This window comes from Chaetodon auriga, chromosome 16 (assembly GCF_051107435.1).
Source record: "Chaetodon auriga isolate fChaAug3 chromosome 16, fChaAug3.hap1, whole genome shotgun sequence".
Lineage (NCBI taxonomy): Eukaryota > Metazoa > Chordata > Actinopteri > Chaetodontiformes > Chaetodontidae > Chaetodon > Chaetodon auriga.
In genome coordinates, this window is record NC_135089.1 from 4,199,629 (window position 1) to 4,218,387 (window position 18,759).

General features: G+C 43.7%; 2 protein-coding genes across 2 annotated transcripts in view; both read left to right on the plus strand.

Moving 5' to 3' along the window:
• Positions 1–2,685: 2,685 nt before the first annotated feature.
• Positions 2,686–11,042, plus strand: hrob (homologous recombination factor with OB-fold). Its single transcript, XM_076752830.1, has 10 exons — positions 2,686–2,875; positions 3,080–3,130; positions 3,266–4,264; positions 4,510–4,593; positions 5,463–5,597; positions 6,979–7,087; positions 8,381–8,466; positions 8,573–8,695; positions 8,783–8,990; positions 10,616–11,042. The coding sequence occupies exons 1-10, from the start codon at positions 2,864–2,866 to the stop codon at positions 10,669–10,671; spliced, it is 1,863 nt and encodes a 620-aa protein (XP_076608945.1). The 5' UTR covers positions 2,686–2,863; the 3' UTR covers positions 10,672–11,042.
• A 7,283-nt stretch (positions 11,043–18,325) lies between these two features.
• asic2 (acid-sensing (proton-gated) ion channel 2) overlaps positions 18,326–18,759 on the plus strand; it is a 323,996-nt gene continuing 323,562 nt past the window's right edge. Inside the window, exon 1 of the mRNA XM_076752155.1 lies at positions 18,326–18,586. The gene's annotated coding sequence lies outside the window, so the exon portion shown is untranslated. The remainder of the gene's footprint in view (positions 18,587–18,759) is intronic.

The following is an 18,759-nucleotide window of genomic DNA, read 5'->3' on the forward strand; positions in this document are numbered from 1 at the left end:
GTCTGAAGCACCGGGCAGTACTGTTCAGAGAAATGTCAGCCAACAGCTCTTACTCACCCTTCACCGGGGGGGTCACAGGGGTCAGTGCTCAAACTCTCATACTTTAAACCAGCCTTACTTAAAAAAAATACTGTAAATATGACAAGGAGAATTCAAATGTTGAGGACACAGCCCGCAAGACTGTTGCTCAAATACAGCTTCAGCACTAGCTATTAATAGACCAGAGTGCAAGCTGACACTTGCATTACTAAAAATGGCCACCAAACGGCAGCATTGATCCGGTATTTGTGTCCCGAAAAACAGCCATCTGAACCAAAGAACCAAGAAATGTCAAGATGTCCCAGTCCAGTACAAAGAGGACCTCACAGCTTTAAAACATGTTGTAGGTCAGTAGAATTTGGTTATGTGTGAAACTTTAAGTAAGCTGATCAGGACAACCTCCACCAACAGCCTCCATCTGGTTTAAAGGTAATACCACTGAGACAGCATTGGGAGGTCACCCTTAATTTATGCATCATGTATGCCTCATACTGATGTTTTTAAGCATTTAAGAAGCCAAACTGCCCCTCCAGACCTGGACCGTGAACTTAAAACTAAAACTAAAACAAGACCAGGAAAAAAAAAAAAAAAAAAAACTGGACTCCGAAACTGTCCAGAAAGTTGTTCCCTGATTAAAAACGAATGAAATACAATAAGAGTAATTGGTTTTCAGTTTTAGTGTATGAAGGTATCAGTATTCACTTTACACACGGTCAGACTGTTCACATTAAAAACCAACACTTGTCATCATTTGCGTGTGGTCATGACGTCATGAGTCCTCTCGTCTTACTGAAGTCTTAGCCGGAGTCTTGAGTCCTGTCGGCTCGGAGGAACACGGTCCGAATGTCTGCAGCTTGATCCGGGAGGTTGTGATGGATCCAGGGTTCTGTAAAGATGTCGGCACGGCAGTCTTTGATTTCCCGTAGACTTATTTCATCCATTTTATCGTAGCCTTAAATCCCAGACCAGTCCCCCTCTTTCCGGGGCGGTCACTGCGCTCGCGGCGGCGCTCGGTCGGGCTGAGCAGGTGGAAGGTGGTCCAAAGGTCCGCTGCGCTTCATCCAATCGTTTCCAGGCGCCGGTGAATGTCTGTGTATCACCGGAACAGGCCCAGCAGATTACAGGGAAAAGAACCACGTGCTAAAGTCCAAGGAGCTACTGGCCGCCTCCCTCATCATATATATTTCCCTGTATGATAATAACACAGTGTATATATGAAGGGACTGGTTAAGAGGAAATGCAAAATATGTGCAAGAGGTGAACAGGTACAGGGTGAAGCATGCACTGTGCACCACAGGGACAAAAAGGAAAATTGAATTTCTCTTTTTCCCTGTGAAAGGTCTGACCTGTTTATGTGTTTTCTGTGTAATAGAAAAATGTTTGTTGACATAAATATTATTTTTCATGTAGTCTGCTCTTGTAGAATTAAATAACATGATATAAATCTTGTTGGAGATCAAATGCCGAGGTTAACCAAGGCAGCCTATCCAGCAGGTCTGATGTACTGAAGTAACTGGATGAGTGTACAGTGTACAAGTGTACAGCTGTTATGCCCCCAGTACAGACAGTCCAAATGAAAAGGATATTTGGAGATCAGAGTTTTCGGTTGTTGCTTTAATGTTTGGATGATGGGATGATTTTTTGGAGATCTTAGACTTCACTGTCGTTCACTGTCTCTGATGGATGAGAAAAAGTCTTAATCATGACAGATGAGTTGTCTAAATCTGAATTCCTAATAGAGACCACATGGCAGTGACAGACTCCCCCACGACAACTGTGTGTTCTGTACAGGATAACAAAAAATAGGACAAGACCACACCGACCTCAAGGTAACAGCCAAGGCGAACAGTTAAGCAAAACCCTACATGAAGGTTGAGAAGCTGAAAAAGATATTTTCTCTTTAAGGTACAGGGATGTAAGGTGTCAGTTTATTATCGGTACTCCTTATTATCAGTGTTTACCGTGCTACATATTTGGCTGTAGTTTATATAGTATTATTTTTAGCACAGGTAATTTTAGGCTTATTTATATTATTGTTTGTCATGTTGTTTGAATATAAATAGTTTAGAGTTCGTTGGTTCACAATCTGTCTCTTAGTTTCTTGGGCCTCAGCTGGCAGTGGCCTCCTGTCACAGGTGTGGCTGCTGTGCTGGGAGCCCATTCACTTTTGATGCTGATATGGTTCGTGGAGGCACATTTTATTCGTGTGGTTTACTATTTGAAATGTGGATTTTGGTTTATGCTATCTTGGCCACAGTTTGAATAAACCCAGTGCTCTCAAAGTGGGTGGTTGACTGTCTTGGTTCTCCTTTCTATTCCGTGTAAGTTTTCATTTGTATTCTCAGCCCACACTGTCAGTTGTAGCCTCTTTTATTGAGCCCCTTATGCCTCACTTGAACTATAAATTCCAGGTATGTTCCACTTGTTGGCATTTCAATATTTAATAATTCAACATAACAATACATGAAAAAGAAAACCGTAAATAAGGTGTAGTTAAGATAAAACTCCAAGAAACAGGAAGCTACTTGGAATGCTGGTACGGACGTGAGTGGGAGTGAATTCTCTCGCTTTGCTTCAACACTCTTCGTTCAAACGTGTCTTTACGTCTTTACGTCATTACGTCGTGTTTAAACAAGGCGGCGCGGTACCAAGCAGCAGAAAAGTTTGTCCCCCCAGAGTTCTGTTTAGCTCGCTGGCTAGCAGCGTTTGTTCGTTTAGAGCTATCATAACAACAACAAATTAAATGTATACGTTGCTATTGAATGGCATTCGATGTCTCAAAAAGGTTGATGTACCTAAATCGGATCAAACATCGCGATAACTCATGACTGCGATGGTAAGTGAACCAGTCGAGCAAACTAAAAACAGTTTGAGCTAATTAAGCTAGCTCACGCTAACAAGACGCTTGATGCACGCTGGTAAAAATGGAGTTAATGACACGTTGTGGTTTATTAGGCCGTCTTCGTCTGCTAAACGTGGACGTTTACTGCTTCCCTTGCTGCGGAGACATTTCATCAGTGTGTTGTCACCTCTGTTACAGACCTGCAGATTAAGTGGCCTGTTCAGCATTGGCGAGGACTTTGATGATGAGGTGATACCCTGCAGAACGCAACACACCTGATTTCTGCTGTTATCAAACTGTCAGTGCGGGCTGCTCACTTTCTGTAACATAATGATCCTCCTTCTGTTCCCCCTTTTTCACACTGTGCGTGTGTGTCTTTCCCAGGACCTGCTGGGGACAGACTGGGCTGTCCGTTCAGCGTCTGGACCAGCCGATGTGGCAGCTGCTGTGTCATCTTGTGCTCTGCGGGCCTCCTCTGTTGCTCACAGAGAGCCGGAGAAAAATTGCCTTCAGCAAACTGGCGAGAGATCAGCTGCTCTGTGTAATGGCACAGCATCAAGGAGCAGCACGCACACTGCTGCTGGACAAACTGTTGCTCTGGGTTTCAGGCAGCCCTCCTCCCCGGCTCGGCCTCGCCCCCCCTGTCCCCCCGCACTGAATACCTCTGCGCCTAATTTGGCATCACAACAGAGTCGTGCTGACACGGAGGGGCCGCTGAAGTCCTGCGTGGCTCAGGATGATTTTGATGATTGGGATGTTGACCTGGCAGACCTGGATGAGTGTGACCGCCAGATGGGGCAGCTGCTTCAACCTCCTGCTCCAACCCCACCTGCGCCCCCGGCTGATCCTGCATCTTCAGCCAAACTGCTGCGCCCCCTGACCTGTGGAGGGGTTCAGACGCGACCTGATGGGAGCTTGAGAGAGCTCAGTACTGCACGCCAGGCTTCTGGCTCATCCAGTCATAACCTGCCTCCTCGGGCTGTCTCCACTCCTCTGCGATCTCAAAATCCCCGTCCTGCTTTCGTGTCAGCCCCTCCACAGAGCCCAAGTGTTTTCCCTGGCTTCACTGCGACCTCCCCTGCCCCCAGCCCCATTTCCAGGACTCTCAACAGGCCCCAGTATCCACAGAGACCACGGGCAACTCCAGGACCCTCCCCCCAGTCTCGTAGCCTCTTTGAGACAGTCTCCCCAGCACCCTCTCCCTCCTCACCTATGGGCTCCTCCGCTCTGAGCCCTCATCCTCTTCACACACCGGTCCTCACCAACCGCCTGGTCCAGCTGGTATCTGCCTCCAATAAGCTTCCCAAGAAGAGGCCTCGCTCTGAACCTCCCCGGCCCAGGACCCGGCGCTTCCCTGGCCCTGCTGGACTCCTGCCTCAGCAGGTTAGTCTCATCCAGCTCTGGTGCTCTTCCTCTGCCACACACCTGAAATTCATACATCTGTCTGGATCTGTGTGGGTTTGACTCCAGATCAGTCACGTCACATATCATTTCACCCTCATAGTCTCCTTTAACCTCATTTTTGCTGCAGCTCTGAGGTCGTGTCAGTGACTGTCGAGGAAATCTAATGGTTTTGTGTGTGTTTTTACACCTTGCTGCCATGTGATGATTTAATTCTTCTCTCTCAGCTGCAGGGTCAAAGCCTGGACCAAATCGTGGTTTCTGTTCCTCTGACTCCTGCTCATGGTGTTGTGGCCCGATTGCCAAGCCAGGTAATAAACACATAGAGACCGCACAAAACGCAGGAAAGCTTGTTTTTAGAAGGCTTTTTAGCACCATATGAAAAAATGGGAATCAAAGCACTGATGTAATGTAGAGCTGCGACTAACGATTACCGTCATTATCGATTATTGCTGCATTCTGCATCCATTTGGAGCAGGATACGCCTCCTCTAACGGTGGCACGATGGCCTCCTCTGCCTCGCACCCAGTGCATCCTGGGACAGACTCCACATCTCTGCAACACTGAATCAGACGAGTGAGCAAAGGAACGAGATCGATGTGCATTAACAGAGCTGTTGTGTTTGTCCAGTTATTTAGGTAATAGATTCAATAACTGACCAAACACACGGCATGAGCACATTTCCTTGTTCTTTGTTTGTGGAACAGGAGGAGCGATAACTAGTATTTTTCCTGTCTGCAGCTGACAAGACTTCATTATCTCGTGATGTTTGTTTAGGCCTCTCAACAGCAGCACATGGAGAAATCAGTGGGTTTAACAATTCAGTCATTACTTCCTGCTATGATATTTGTTACATGGCTTGAAGGCAGGTTTTGTGCTTCTTCTTTTTTTTTTGTTTTAAATATTTCCACACCTTCAAAACGAGACCTTAAAGAGTTCCAGCTCACGGTGTGAAATGAATGTTCACACAGTCTAATTGCAGCGAAGCCACACTGACCATCTGAGCACCGTAAAGAGGCAGAGAGGATAAAAAAATGGATCGTAAAAACACAAACCTGATATTTTCATCCAGGTGTGCGCAGTGTGATGTCATTTTAAGCTGTTTATTATAAGCCAAGGATGCCATCAGCACAATGACTGCAGATTTGTGAGCGTATAAACTGTTTCACTTGATTTAAAGGGTTCCAGCTCACAGACCGAGGAAGACGACTTCAGCGGCGGTGCCTGGACAGCGATGAAGGCAGAGATGGGATTGGATGACAGGAACCCCTCGTGCTTCCTGCACTCCTACAGTGTTGTCATGGTGCTTCGAAAGGTGATCTCCCACGACCGTTTCACACGCTCCGTTGTTCAGTTTCAAACATCAATACACCGAAAAAAGATGGTACTCAAACGGTTTCCGGGTTCAAGGTTACAGGATTACGCTTTGAACCGCATTTCTGAATTCCACTCGATTCAAGCATTGCAGCAAGTACGTTTTTATTCAGGTCGGCGTGTTTCTTGTATTATTTCTCCTCCATCATACCAGACTGTGTGTCACTGCTGGAGGTCTTTTGGCATAATCAGGACAAATGCAGGAGCTGTACCAGAGGTGTTTTGTAATTATAAACAGTACAATCACTCATCAATCATTCTAATGGAGACTCCGCTTCTTGTTCTGCTCTCTCTGTGGGTCAGCCCCTGTGGAATAACTTACCAGTGTTTTTGAGTGTCAGTCGTTGCGAGCGCTGAAGCATGTTTGTTTCTGTCGTGGCTGTTAACACGCACAGTCGCTGGCAAGATGCTGGCTGAGCTCATTCAGGTTAGGTTGTTTACATGAACCGCAGCTTCCCCAAATCCCTATTTGCATGAATAAACAAATTAACGCACAGCCCTCCTCACATCTGTTGACTGAATAAAAAACTTGTTACATCTAATGCAGCAGAAAACAGAGGACGAGTAGCTGCTGCTCACTGCTGATTATGTGCTGCCAGCAGTAAGTCATCCAAACCCAGTGCAACGCTGGTGTTTGCGCAGACAGTGAAAACCAAACGTGAGCAGGGTCACATTTCTTGTGACGCGGAGATAATTTGACTAACTGACTAAACAGCCTCTTAAATTTTAATCAGTAACGTGCAGCAGTGTGGTTCTCAATGCTACCACCAGATGGCGCCAGAAAATGAAATGTTCAAATTCGACAGATGGATCACTTGAAGTAATCATGTAAACAGATGTAAAACTGTCATTTGAGCGAACTGTCTTACACAAATGATAAAACATGTACACGTCTCAAGAGTCGAAACAGCATTATTTTTATCGAGGGTTGATTTCATGGCTAGCATAGAAACATGCAAATGTGTTATAAGTGCAGTTTGAAACAGTTAGTGGGAGTGAAGGGACTTTTCAATATTCGGGACAAAGTGATGTGATCCCAGCTCAAGTAAACTGTTTAGGGATTCTTTTATAATCAATCTAATTAATTAATTAACATTTCTCGAATTTATCGAATCGAATTTATGTATCTAGACTGAAAATGCTTGTTTTAACACAAAAAATCCCTAAATATTTGGTTTACTATTCAACCAATCGATCAATGAACCATCACAGCTGTAATGGTGTGTACACACCACAGTAACGTGGGTGGAAATTGATGCAAACTTACCTGAATTCTGATAAAATAACAGTAATGTGACGTTTGTTTCCCCTCATCACTGCAGGCTGCACTGAAACAGCTGACAAGAAACAAAGTGCCCAACATGGCCGTACTCCTGAAGAGCATCATCCACACACACGCTGATGCCAAGGCTGTGTTTAAAGACCCAACAGGTAGCAGAGGCACTCGCACGCTACAGTACCTCGAAGCTGGTGGAAACACTCCAGGCTCTAAATACACAGTGAAGGCGCCTGTTGAGTGATGGTGAATGAAAGAGGCGGTGGGGAGCTTTGTGCTGCACATTTTGCACGTCACGGACTCACCTCAGCTCTACATGCAATGAGAGCAGAGTTCAGCCTCAGCACATGCTTGATACGTGATTACACACACAGATACACATGTGTATATAATACAGAGTCAGTCCAGTTGTCGTATGTTCTGCCTTTCCAGCTTTCCCTCCTCCTGTTCTCTCTTAAGCCTTCGCCCTTTTGTCGGATCCACCTCTAAGCTGAGGCAGTTGCCACGGCCCCCAGAGAGCAGCCGCATGAGGTGCGCTGATTATTAACACTCAGGAGTGGATGTTGTGCTCAACGCCGGACTTAAGTGCTTATTGGTGATTCAATCGCCGTAGATTGGCATGAGCGGTGGGAGGGTGTTAAGTGCTCCTGACTCCACGAGGGACGCTTCTGACAGTGATGTGCCTCCCACCTGCTGGAAGATTTGAAGCTTTTTCTTCTCCGGCAGGCAGAAGCTGCTGTCAGCCTGCTGGCGACTGCGTGCTCGCGCTGAAAAAAACCAGGTGATCGATCGGCTGAAAATGAATCACCTGCTTAATGGCTTGAGTCATTTCTCAAGTGCAAATACAGACCATGTTTTGTTTCCTGCTTCTCAAGATGTCGTTCTGTCTTTTCGCTGTTTGTCAGACAACAAACAATGTGAAGGTGTCATCCTGTGCTTTCTATCGAGGTTGTGGACATTTTTCACTCCTTTCTGATATTTTATTGTCTGCACTTGTGAGGATCCTCGCTGGCATCATGCTTTTACTTGCCCCTAACCCGAATCTTAATCATCCTAACCCTCAACCTTAAAACCAAGTCTTGACCTTCAAACAGCCCTTTGAAGGTGCAAGGACCAACCAGAATGTCCTCAGTGCAGTGACAGTGTTGGCTAAAACTGAAGAGGCTAAGGTTGTTCATTTGCTTAGATGTAACTTATTTAATGATATTTAGTTTCTGGAGGTCGAACAAAAGTATATTTTAATGCTCTTTCATGTTTCCCCCTCATTAACCTGTATTATTATGTAGGTGAACAGGAAATGGAGTCAATCAATTTCAGTGAAATTGGCATTAAAAAGGTCAGCGGATTGTAACTTAGAGTGCCAACATGGATTAGCAGCAGTTCATCGTTTTTAAGAGTTTCTGTTAATGACTCTCTTTGTTCTGCTCATATTTTTTTTTGGACTGAAGGGGAGATTCAGGGAACTGTGCATCGTCGCCTCCTCGAGGACCGAGCGGAGGAGCTGAAGGTCGGCGCTGTGCTGCTGCTCAAACAAGTAAGACTCACTGCGACCCCCGTTTAGCATTGTAGCTGAAGCTAAATGTGTAGTTTCAAACCCAATTACGCCGTTTGTTCTCCATCTGTGCTCCGGCTGTGGACAGGTGGGTGTGTTTTCCCCCTCCCATCGAAACCATTACCTGAATGTGACGCCCAACAACCTGCTGAGGATCTACGCCCCTGATGGAGTCAGTCTGTCCTCCTCTCAGCTCCCCCCGCTCATCCTGGTGAGCAGCACGACCGTCAGCTGAAAACAAGAGGAGCACTTTTCCATTTCAACAAACGTTAAATGTCTTTTTTCTTCTTCTTTCCAGGAGCCGATGTCCCCGTCACCCGCTCCATCTTCAAGGGTCCTCCGGGAGCCCGTGTCTCAGATGCACCTGGCGTTTGACGAGGACGAGGATGAAGGACAGCAGGGGGGGAATGGCTCCCAAACCTCAAGAGACACTAAAGCCGGGTCCAGCAGAGGCCCCCAAGAGCCTACTTGGAACCCAGCACCGCAGGACTCAGGCTGGGATTCAGGTGGGGCGCCTCATATGTAATGACATGGTGATGAGAGAAATTAATTCCAGTCACGTCTTGGGTTTGCCAAGTATCACATTCCTGTTGAATAAAAAAGCAACATTAACGTTTTGAGATATTAACATTTGACTCGCTAATCCAAAACCCAGTCTGCTGCTCATTGAATTGTTCTGCACTGGAGCTGCAACTAACCAGTGTTTTCACTTTGATTAGTCTGATTCTTCTTTGTCAGTAAAACGTCAAAAATAAAAGATGCACGCGATGATTCAGAGTGCAACAGAGCAGCGCCTGAATTTGTGTTTGAAAGTCGCTGCTTTAGTCTGATCAGCAGCCAGCTCGTGCATATTCATCCAATAATGATATGAAATGTAAAGTCAAGCCAAGTTCAGCCGTGAAATGGCTCCAGGGACAATACTGTCTCTCCATCAGCCGGTCAGTCAGAGATCGGTCCAGAGTTAGATAATCGTCTGACGTTTCATCTCGCGCCAACAACAGATCTGAAGTAAGCATACTATGTATCAGAAATAATAAGGGAAGACTTCATAGATCTCAACGAGGTCAGATTCCTGTACCTCTGAAGCAAAGGACCAAACTCTCATCACGGGATCGTGGGCTAACGTATCGACCACTGCGGCCTTGGGGCAGAAAGCATGACGTCCTAAAACTAAAACCAAGAAATGAGTTTGTTTCTTTTCACCGCGGAGTTGACCCAAACAGAACTTCCACATTCGCTGATTGGTTTTCTGAACAGGTGACTAACGGTTTGAACACGGCGCCTCACTGTCTCTCTGCCATCTGGGTGGACTGTGTTGTACTTCTGTTGGAGTTTGTGGTGATTTACAGAGTTGATCGTTTGCATAAATGTCGCTCTGTACAACACCTTATTCTACACACAAAACAACATTAAACTGCCGACAGACAGCCGATGTCTGCTACCTAATAAAGGCATGAATGCCCAAAAAGTCCTTAGCAGACAGTTACGTTTTATGGATCTCAGAGTTATTGTTTGTCAGAGTGCTGAGTAATGGGAAAACTTTATTCTGAAGGACATAATGAGTTAGTTTGAGTCAAACAAAGAGGCTGTATTATGTGTAGCTCTGGATGTGTCTGTTTTTCTTGCTCATACAGCAGACGGAGCTGCAGTTTACCTGCTGCACATAATACAGCCTGACTGACAGCTTCACTCTGAAAATAAGAGTCTACCTGAGAGTCAGATCGAGTTAGTCCTCAATGTTGCACCGCCATGTTTCTAGGGTTAGCCAGAATGGTCAAAGCAAACACTGGCTCTAAGGAGGGTATTTCGTGTTTTTTGAGTTTCACGGCCACCACAGGATCTCCTACACGCTTGGAAAGTGAGGGTGAGGCGAGGTGAACTACATCCTCCACACTGGTCCTTTAACTCTGAACGTTTCCCAACTCAACACTCTGATAAACAGCAAATTCTGTCTTCATAAAATTCAGAAAAAGATGTCAAAGTTTTGTTCTCAAGTGCACTTCCCTAAGAATCACATTTCCATGAAAACAACACTAGTTCCACACATGTAATGATTTCTCCGTTTCCTCCCGTGTTCGTTGAATTGGATGAGAGTCACACTTTGCTTCATGTTTCTGTGTATGTTGTGCAGATGATGAGCTGGATGAGCTCCTGGGAGAGTTACCTGAGGACGCCTACAGCCTTTGATGTAACGTTACATCAGCAAACCTTCTGCACAGGCCGTCTTCACTGACTCGAGTCATTTCACGACTGACCAACAGGGAAGATGTTATCCTGTCCTGACATCACCTCTTTGAAACAGACTTCTCTGACCACTGAGGGACTGAAAATGTGTATATGTTGTAATGTTTTTTTCTGAGTAAGTCGACTGTGTTCATTAATACCACAGAGACAAGCCTTGAGTTAATTTGTCGTTACTGTGTCACTGCTGTGCATCACTGCTGATTGATGGGTTATAAGAAGCCGACACATGCTTATTAATTACACGGCTCTATAAATCAGCTCTGTTTGGTTTCAGATTCATGTCTTATATTCTCATAAAGGCTAATTAGTCTGTGTGTGTCTGTGTGTCTGTGCGCATTAAGGTTGTGATCCCCTCAATTTTCCATCATTCTCATCCATTGTTGCACTTTGCTTCAGTGACCTTGAAGTGGGGGACTAATCTGCACACACTAATTTGCTAATTATGCTAAATGAAAGGGAGGTGAGGCTTCTTTGTCTGTAGCGTTTTCCCGTCCGTTCATGCCTTTTCCCTCCATTTTCAGTCGTGTCCGTTCCTCCGGGCCGCAGAGTGGAGCGGATAAACTGTGACCCGGGCTTGTTTATCATGCATTAAGAGGTGTATCTGAGGGTTTTTCGGGGCAGGGATTGCAGGGATGTAGTTTCAGCGTCCCGTGTGGTTTCCCTGACCCAAAAGTGTTTACTCAGCCCTGTTTGCTGAGAGCCACAGCATCGGGGTGGAGTCGCACTGTGACTAACAGGCTCTTTTGGAGGCTTTCCCAACAGGATCAGAGCCCCAGATCCAGACTCCTCCAGTACCCCGCTTCACTGTTACAGATTCAGGTTAATCTGCCTCTTTGTCATTTTGTGTAGAATGCAGTTGCTTAAATTGCCTGGTTTATGCTCAAAAGAAAGAGAAGGGGGTGATGAAATTGGGTGCATTTCCAATCATCCCAAATGCTTTTTGCTCTTAGTTGTTTTTTTCTGAAATAAGTACAGTTTTACAGTTCAGTTGGTAGATATTTAGACTGTGACACATTTTCAGTTTGGCTTTTACTGCTGCAAATTTGACCTTAAATTATGCTGCACAATAACGATGTGGATAAAGTGCTGACCTTCAGTTTACATTTGACTGAACTGTGAGGGATTTGTAGCCTTGATGTTATCCCGCTGCTTGAAAAACTGGGGAAAGTTTAGAAACAGAGCCCCGAGTACATCCCTCTTAACGCCTCACTGCTTGTGGCATCTTGCCTTACAGACAGGTTTGGTTTTAGTTGTCCAGGTTTTGAGTCTTTTAACGTCATTTCTGATGTTCTGAGCACTGGGAAGAGACATTAAAACAATTCAGCAGCAGCATGTCTCTCCAAAAACAGTGCTCTGGATAATCCACTCCTCTCACTGTGAACAGTTTTCGGTGAAGCCCCTTTACACTGCAGATGAATGAGAAGTGTCGACAGTGGATTATCCAGAGTAACTGGGACACTGTTTCTAGAAAGATATGTTGCTGTTGGAATTTTCCAGTGTTGTTTTTGTGTTTGAAGCAGCACAAAGCTTCATGGTGTGGTAGAAATCTCAAATCCTGAGAAAATAAAACCAAAACTATCTGCATGTAAAGTTTGTTTTTTTTTTACATTTAGGCCCGGCTGCGATTTGTGGGTGTTTACATCCATATGATGAGAGCAGAACTGAAATACGTGAAGCCAGTATTGATGTTAACTCCCTTAAATGTAGAATGAAAGTCAGTACTGTAATCTCAGCCATTTATTCATTCCAAGTCCAGTGGCGTGGGGCGCATCGAACCAAAAAATAAACAGACAAAAAATATATATAAATAAATACTTTGCATGCTAAGTCTGCATGGAGCCCCTCATCACAAGCTATTTAGAAACCGAGAGGTAAAAGAATCCAGGAAAAAAAAAAAAAAAAAGATTGGATGACATTCTGAAAGACTCATTATTATTATTATTATTATTATTATTATTATTATTATTATTATTATTATTATTATTATTATTACAGCAGAAAAGTTTTTTCTGCTACCCGGTTCTGATCAACATCTCATTACATCTCAGAGTGGTGTTGTGACCCTCTGGTTAGGAGCTGCTGCACTAGGTAATTAAAGGAATACTGGGGAGAAAATATATTTATATTCTGCTTCTTTTTTCAAGAGAAGTACTGATGCTTCAGGCCTCTTAAAATCCCCCAAAAATCCCTCTTTAATTAAGCTGCTCACAACTCTTGTTCTCACTCAGGCCATTACCTGTGATGAGGGCTTACAAGGAAACAGCTTTATTTTAGTAGGTGATGAGCCAGAAAAGTTGGGAACTCCTGCAGTACATTAGTACAAAGTATATATTACAGTAGTCTTAACACCAGCAGGGGGTAGCATTTGACACCCTTGTCGGCAGTTCAAGTCCTGGTGGACATCATTAGTCAAGTTCATGAGCTTATGAGAGCGTAAGGACATCTGACTCCAGTTAAGAGCCCTGATGATAGAATTCTTAATTGGAGTGAAACTTCATTTGACCAGAACAAGGCTCTTTGAAACTGTCTTGTGTGTGTGCAGAGGGGGTTCCTCCTTTCCTTATCTGCACATCTACCAATTAAGACCACAAAAGAGGGGCTCGGTTCCAGCAAGTCTGCAGCTATTGCTCACACTCTGGAATAATTTTGCCCTTCAACGTCAGTCGCCCCTCGCCAGAGGTAGTAATCAGCCATGCCCAGTCTCAGCTACTCTGGTACTTACACATCCTAATTATCTCGTGGTAAGAGCTTATTATTTTTCATAATCCGTTAAGATAGTCTGCGAGTGTAATTACTCTTGCAGTCTCGTCATACATGTGGTATAAGAAGTGCCGACTGATCCAAAAAAGATAATAAAAAAGATTCTTATCTGTGGTTTTCTTGGGTTTAGAGTCCCAAGAGGAAAGAGAACTTTCTCATCTCTGATGTAAAGTACTGATAACTCTCTGAGATTTGGATAGAGGGGCCTGAAGTATCCAACACCCATCCTTTTTAAGTTCAGACTCTGCTGAAGTGGTTGATGACTCACAATGGGAGGAAAAATCTGTCATCCATGCTTTTAGTTTGGTACAAAAAAGGTAAGAAAGAAAAAACGAATATTCATCAAAACAATCTATCCAATGTATTTACACTATAAATACTGGACTAAGACAGGAAGTAGAGTAACATCATTAAGCCGTGGCCAAAGAAAATCTGAGACACGGGTCCAGAAGTGAAAGTTTAATCATTTCATGTCATGAAAACAATGAACTCATAAACTATGCAATCTCCTCTCAGGGGCCAAATTAGTAGCTGTTCTGGAGCTTTCAGTCATATCACATGATCTTCACCAGCAGATGGAGAGCTGTACATATACAGTGTATATATTCACAGTGTACACCTTACACCAGGGTCACTGACCTGTTTGAGGAGTATTAAAATTATGTGAATAATTAGCTGTTTCCAGCCGACTAGCAATTGGAGATTTCCATACAACATGTTCGAGATCATCATCAAAATGTCACATGAGGGAATATCTTGTGCAGGAACAGCATTTGTACCTCCTGTAGAGTTCAACAGACTTGGACAAGACTGTGAGTCTGGTTGCCCATGGTGGGCTTGATAAAGCACTTTTTTTGGGGAGGGGTTTCTTTCATTTGTCACTCATCTGCATGTATGCATTTGCTCTGACAGCTTATGAACGATTATACTGTCAATGTTAATCCAAGCAGGCACATTTATGCCTTTGCTCATATTTCATAATGTTGCACTAAGCGTTTTAGCATTAATACCTTGCAAATTAAAAGAAGAATATGGTAAAGCTAACAAGGTTCCTGCCTTTAATAATCCACTGGATGGAAAATTGGCTGGATGGATAAAGACAGATAAGATTGCTAAAGCACAAAGCCTTATTTTCAACTCTGGAGACTGTTTAATCCCTGTAAAACTACGCTCATTACCTCGGTGGAAAAAGGGAGATTTGCTTAATTAAGTTGTTAAGAAACCAGCAAACCCTGCAGCTGTCTGAGACCACAGCAAATTTCATTTGGGAGAAAGGCTTGTGTGATCGACTGACACTGTGTGTGTGTGTGTGTGTGTGTGTGTGTGTGTGTGTGTGTGTGTGTGTGATGTGTGTGTGTGTGTGTGTGTGTGTGTGTGTGTGTGTGTGTGTGTGTGTAAATGAGTGTGTGTTTGACAGAAAAATTAAGAGGAAGTACTCCTTTGTTATCCTTTACTTTTAATTAGAGTTGTGTCAAAGTGCAAAGTGATGAGCAGATGCCCCAAGATGAACATGAAACACATGGCCTGTTGTACTGTGACAGGCCATGGAACAGTAAAGGTTACTACTGCTAATAATAATAATGATAACAATTAATAATAAATTATTGACGCTGGACTTCCAAAACAAGCTATGTGTAGCTGTGATGTTCCTGGCAGCAAAATGATCTTTTTGGGAAAGTTATGAGGCTGTGTCAGTCCTGTTGACTTTATGGCTTCACACAAGCCTGTTTTTGCATTACAGTGTTGAACAAATGATAAGACAAAAAGCCCACAAGCCAGACTTACAAAAAAAAACCCCTCACGGGTAATTCAACAGCATTGTTTGGAGATTTTTACAAAAGGCTGTTATATTCAGCAGAAGCCACGAACAAATAGAAGTCAGACGTTACACTAAATAAAACTGTTAAACCATTTTCCAAACTGTGAGTACTGTGCAGTCAAATATGGTAAATAGAAGTCATGTGTGGTATTCACTGCTCAGCGTTCAACATGCCATAATTCACTCCGTATTAATCTTATTTGCTGTGATCATATGGTTCATCTCCTCCAATCAAACAACGTTTTATTGCCGCCATTTTTGGTTCACCAGTTTCTGTAATTCAGCGGCGGGTGACGGTGCGCGCGCGGTGAGGAGCGCATACAGGACTGTCTGTGTATAACTCAGTACCGCTTTCTTTAAACAAACAGAAACTTTACATGGCGAACGGATTAATTTATCTGGACGACGATGAGAGGAGGAGGATTCAAACAAGTAACTCAGGCACCAACGTGCGGCGGAACGGGGAGCTCCGCAACGTCAACGGGTGAGCTAACGTATACAAGCTAACATACACAAAATTAGCAAAACTAGCCAAACATGGCGACGTATTAATGTTAATGTTTCGACGTGTGACGCAGAAATTAACTTGTACCCGCGTAAAACATGATCATTATAATACAAACTTTGTAAAATACAGGATAAACGAGTTTAGATTACTAAGTTTTGATGTGCCAACGTTAGCTTGCTAGCTACCTAACAATTAGCATAAGGACAGCTAATGTGGCGTTTGAAACCAGGTATTCAGGAAGGAAAAGCTAGCTAACGTTAAGTAATGTTAACGCTCATATTTGACTGATAGTAATGAGTTATTGTTGATTACTACTGTTAAATCAAGTTGAGGAATAAGCATAGCTCTTTATGTAGGTACAAACAGTAATACCACACTTTGAAAATACTCCACAATAAGTGAAACCCAGTTTATCAGAAAAAATAAGTTTCAGTCTTTTGGTGATACATGGTCTTCACTGGACAGGAAGGGTATGAAACGTGGTAATCTGAAAAGTAACTAGTAACTAAAGCTGACAAACGTGCAATATTTGCCTCTGAGATGTAGTGGAGTATAAGTATAAAGATGCGTAAAATGAAAATACTAAAGTATAGTACCAGTGACCCAATTTACATTTAAATACAGTCAAGTAAATATAGTTACGTTTCATCTAATTCAGTTCTGTGTCAGCCAGTTTACATTGTGGAAATGGATGGCAATCTATGTAACATGACTTCATTAAACTGCACTCCTCAAATTTAGATAATGAGTTTTTAGACTCACTTTAATGACTGGCTGTTTCATGTGGGCTGACAATTACGTTTTAATCCCTTAATTATAGGTATTCAGTAATTGCCTAATGATTTTAGAAAATTAGATTCCCAGCAAGTTCAAATTTTGCTGAATGTGAACATGAATTTTTGAACTGAGTTCTGTGCTGCCTGCCTTCACCAACAGACAGTTGGTGTCAGAGACTCTGTAGACTGTGTGCTTGTTGCTGCATTTACAAATACCAGATTAATGACTGTAATTTGTATGTTGGCATTACATGTTACCGAAGCTTTTACTGAAGTGGGAGTTGGTGCGTTGTCAATTAGAGTTGCTGATGAGGATAATGATCCACATGACCTTTCTCAACATAATCATAGTTAATCTCAATATGTTAGAGTAAACACAGTGTGTACCATGCTCTGAGCTGCTGACTGTATGTTCAGATGGTGACGTGCATGGTCTGTTTGTCCATCGAGCCTGATTTTACCCTGTTTCAGATATACTGTATTAGAGTCAAATAAGATCACAGTACAGTAATGCCGTAGGTCTAACCGTCTCCCGTAGGTTTAACGTTCATAATAAAGGGTTGGCCACAGTACATCCCAATCCATGTAACTGTTATTTTTTAGGATTTAAGTTTTATATTAATATATGTATTTTGCATTTGCTGCTATTGCTTTGTTTTTTGACTGCTTGGTCACAGTTTTAAGAAATCATTTTTTAAGAAATCCTTATGATTTCATATTTGTTTATGATATGTGTTTGTTAAACAAACATCATCTGCTACCTATTATTTTGTGTTATTTTTTTAAACTCAGCCCAAAAATTCAGTTTATGTCTCCCTGCCTTAATACAATTTATCAAGGTTTTAACTTTTCTTTCACCTGAAAGTGATTCACAGGTCATGTTGACAAACCGCCTATTTCCATTCAGTCCAAATACACACTGAAGCTGTTTTCTCTTCCGTTTTACCACCTTTTAACACTGTCACGCTCATCTTTTATTTTCCTCTCGCTGCCTTCCTCCTCCTGTCGCCTCGTATCTCTTCACATGCTGGCAGTTTTCTTTCTCTCGTGATGGATGAACACATAGCTACTCACAAAGATTAAATGCTCCAAATTACAGATATGGATTCACAGTGTTTTATTACACATGACAAACACATTCAGTATACTTATTATTCCCTTTACATCTGTATACCTCTCCTGCGCATGTGACGTTATGTGTCTGAATTACTTTCCTCCGTGTGACATTGCCGTGTGCCGTGTGACCACACTTCTTCGCTCGCTTGCGCTTTTTTTAGTTTTCCTATCTTATTTTTGTCTTCATCCCTCCCTTCAACCTCCTCCGTCTCCACTTCTGCTTCACTTCCCATGACATGTATCCCCTTCCCCGACTGAGAAGCCACCACTATTTTCCCCTCTGCTGTGTGTCTCTCCGACAGCCTCCCGTTTTTCATCCATCCATCACTCTGTTTGTGGCAATGAGATGTGGAAATATGAAAAGCTGAGAGACAAATGAGAGCGAAGGTGGCAGTGTTGGAGGAGGAGGAGGAGGAGGAGGAGGAAGAGGAGGAGGGAGGAAACATATTCAATAAGAGACTTTACTGTGCATAGAGCAAGGGAGGAGAGTGTCGTCTTGCCTCCTCTCTCTCCCTCTCTTTCTCTCCCTCCCTCTGTCTCTCGCTCTCTCTCTCTCTCTGTGAGAGCATGTGTGTTGGTGTGTGCGTCTCCCGTCTCTCCCGGCTCCGCTGTTGTTCGCCGCCGCCACAGATGAGCTGGGAAGAGGAGGGAAAGCGGATGTATCTGGCCAAAGGAAAACAGGAGGAGTTTGGACTGGCATGCGAGACTAACCAGCGGCTCTGATCATCAGCGGCTCTCTCTCCCTCTCTCCTCTCTCTCTCTCCCTCTCTCTGTGCGTCTCTGTCTCTCTTTCACACACATACAAACACACACGTGCGCTCTCAGACTCACACACACTCGCGCCGGCTGGATGTCTTCTCGCTAGGCTGAACGAGAGAGGTGCTTAGGCTTGTCATTAGTTGGGGGGCACGGGAGATCCTGAGAAGCCTGGACGTGTGTGCGCGTGTGCACGCACGTGTGTGCGCGCCAACATGCGCGCACACTCATGCATGAGAGAGTTTACCGTGTGTGTGTGTGTGTGTTTGAATGGAGATGAGTCGGGACGTTAAATA

Excerpts from the sequence above, each read along its gene's own strand:
- hrob (XM_076752830.1), top strand. Across the intron at positions 7,088-8,380 it reads TGTGTTTAAAGACCCAACAG|GGGAGATTCAGGGAACTGTG; the intron begins GTAGCAGAGGCA and ends TTTGGACTGAAG. Across the intron at positions 8,991-10,615 it reads GGACTCAGGCTGGGATTCAG|ATGATGAGCTGGATGAGCTC; the intron begins GTGGGGCGCCTC and ends TATGTTGTGCAG.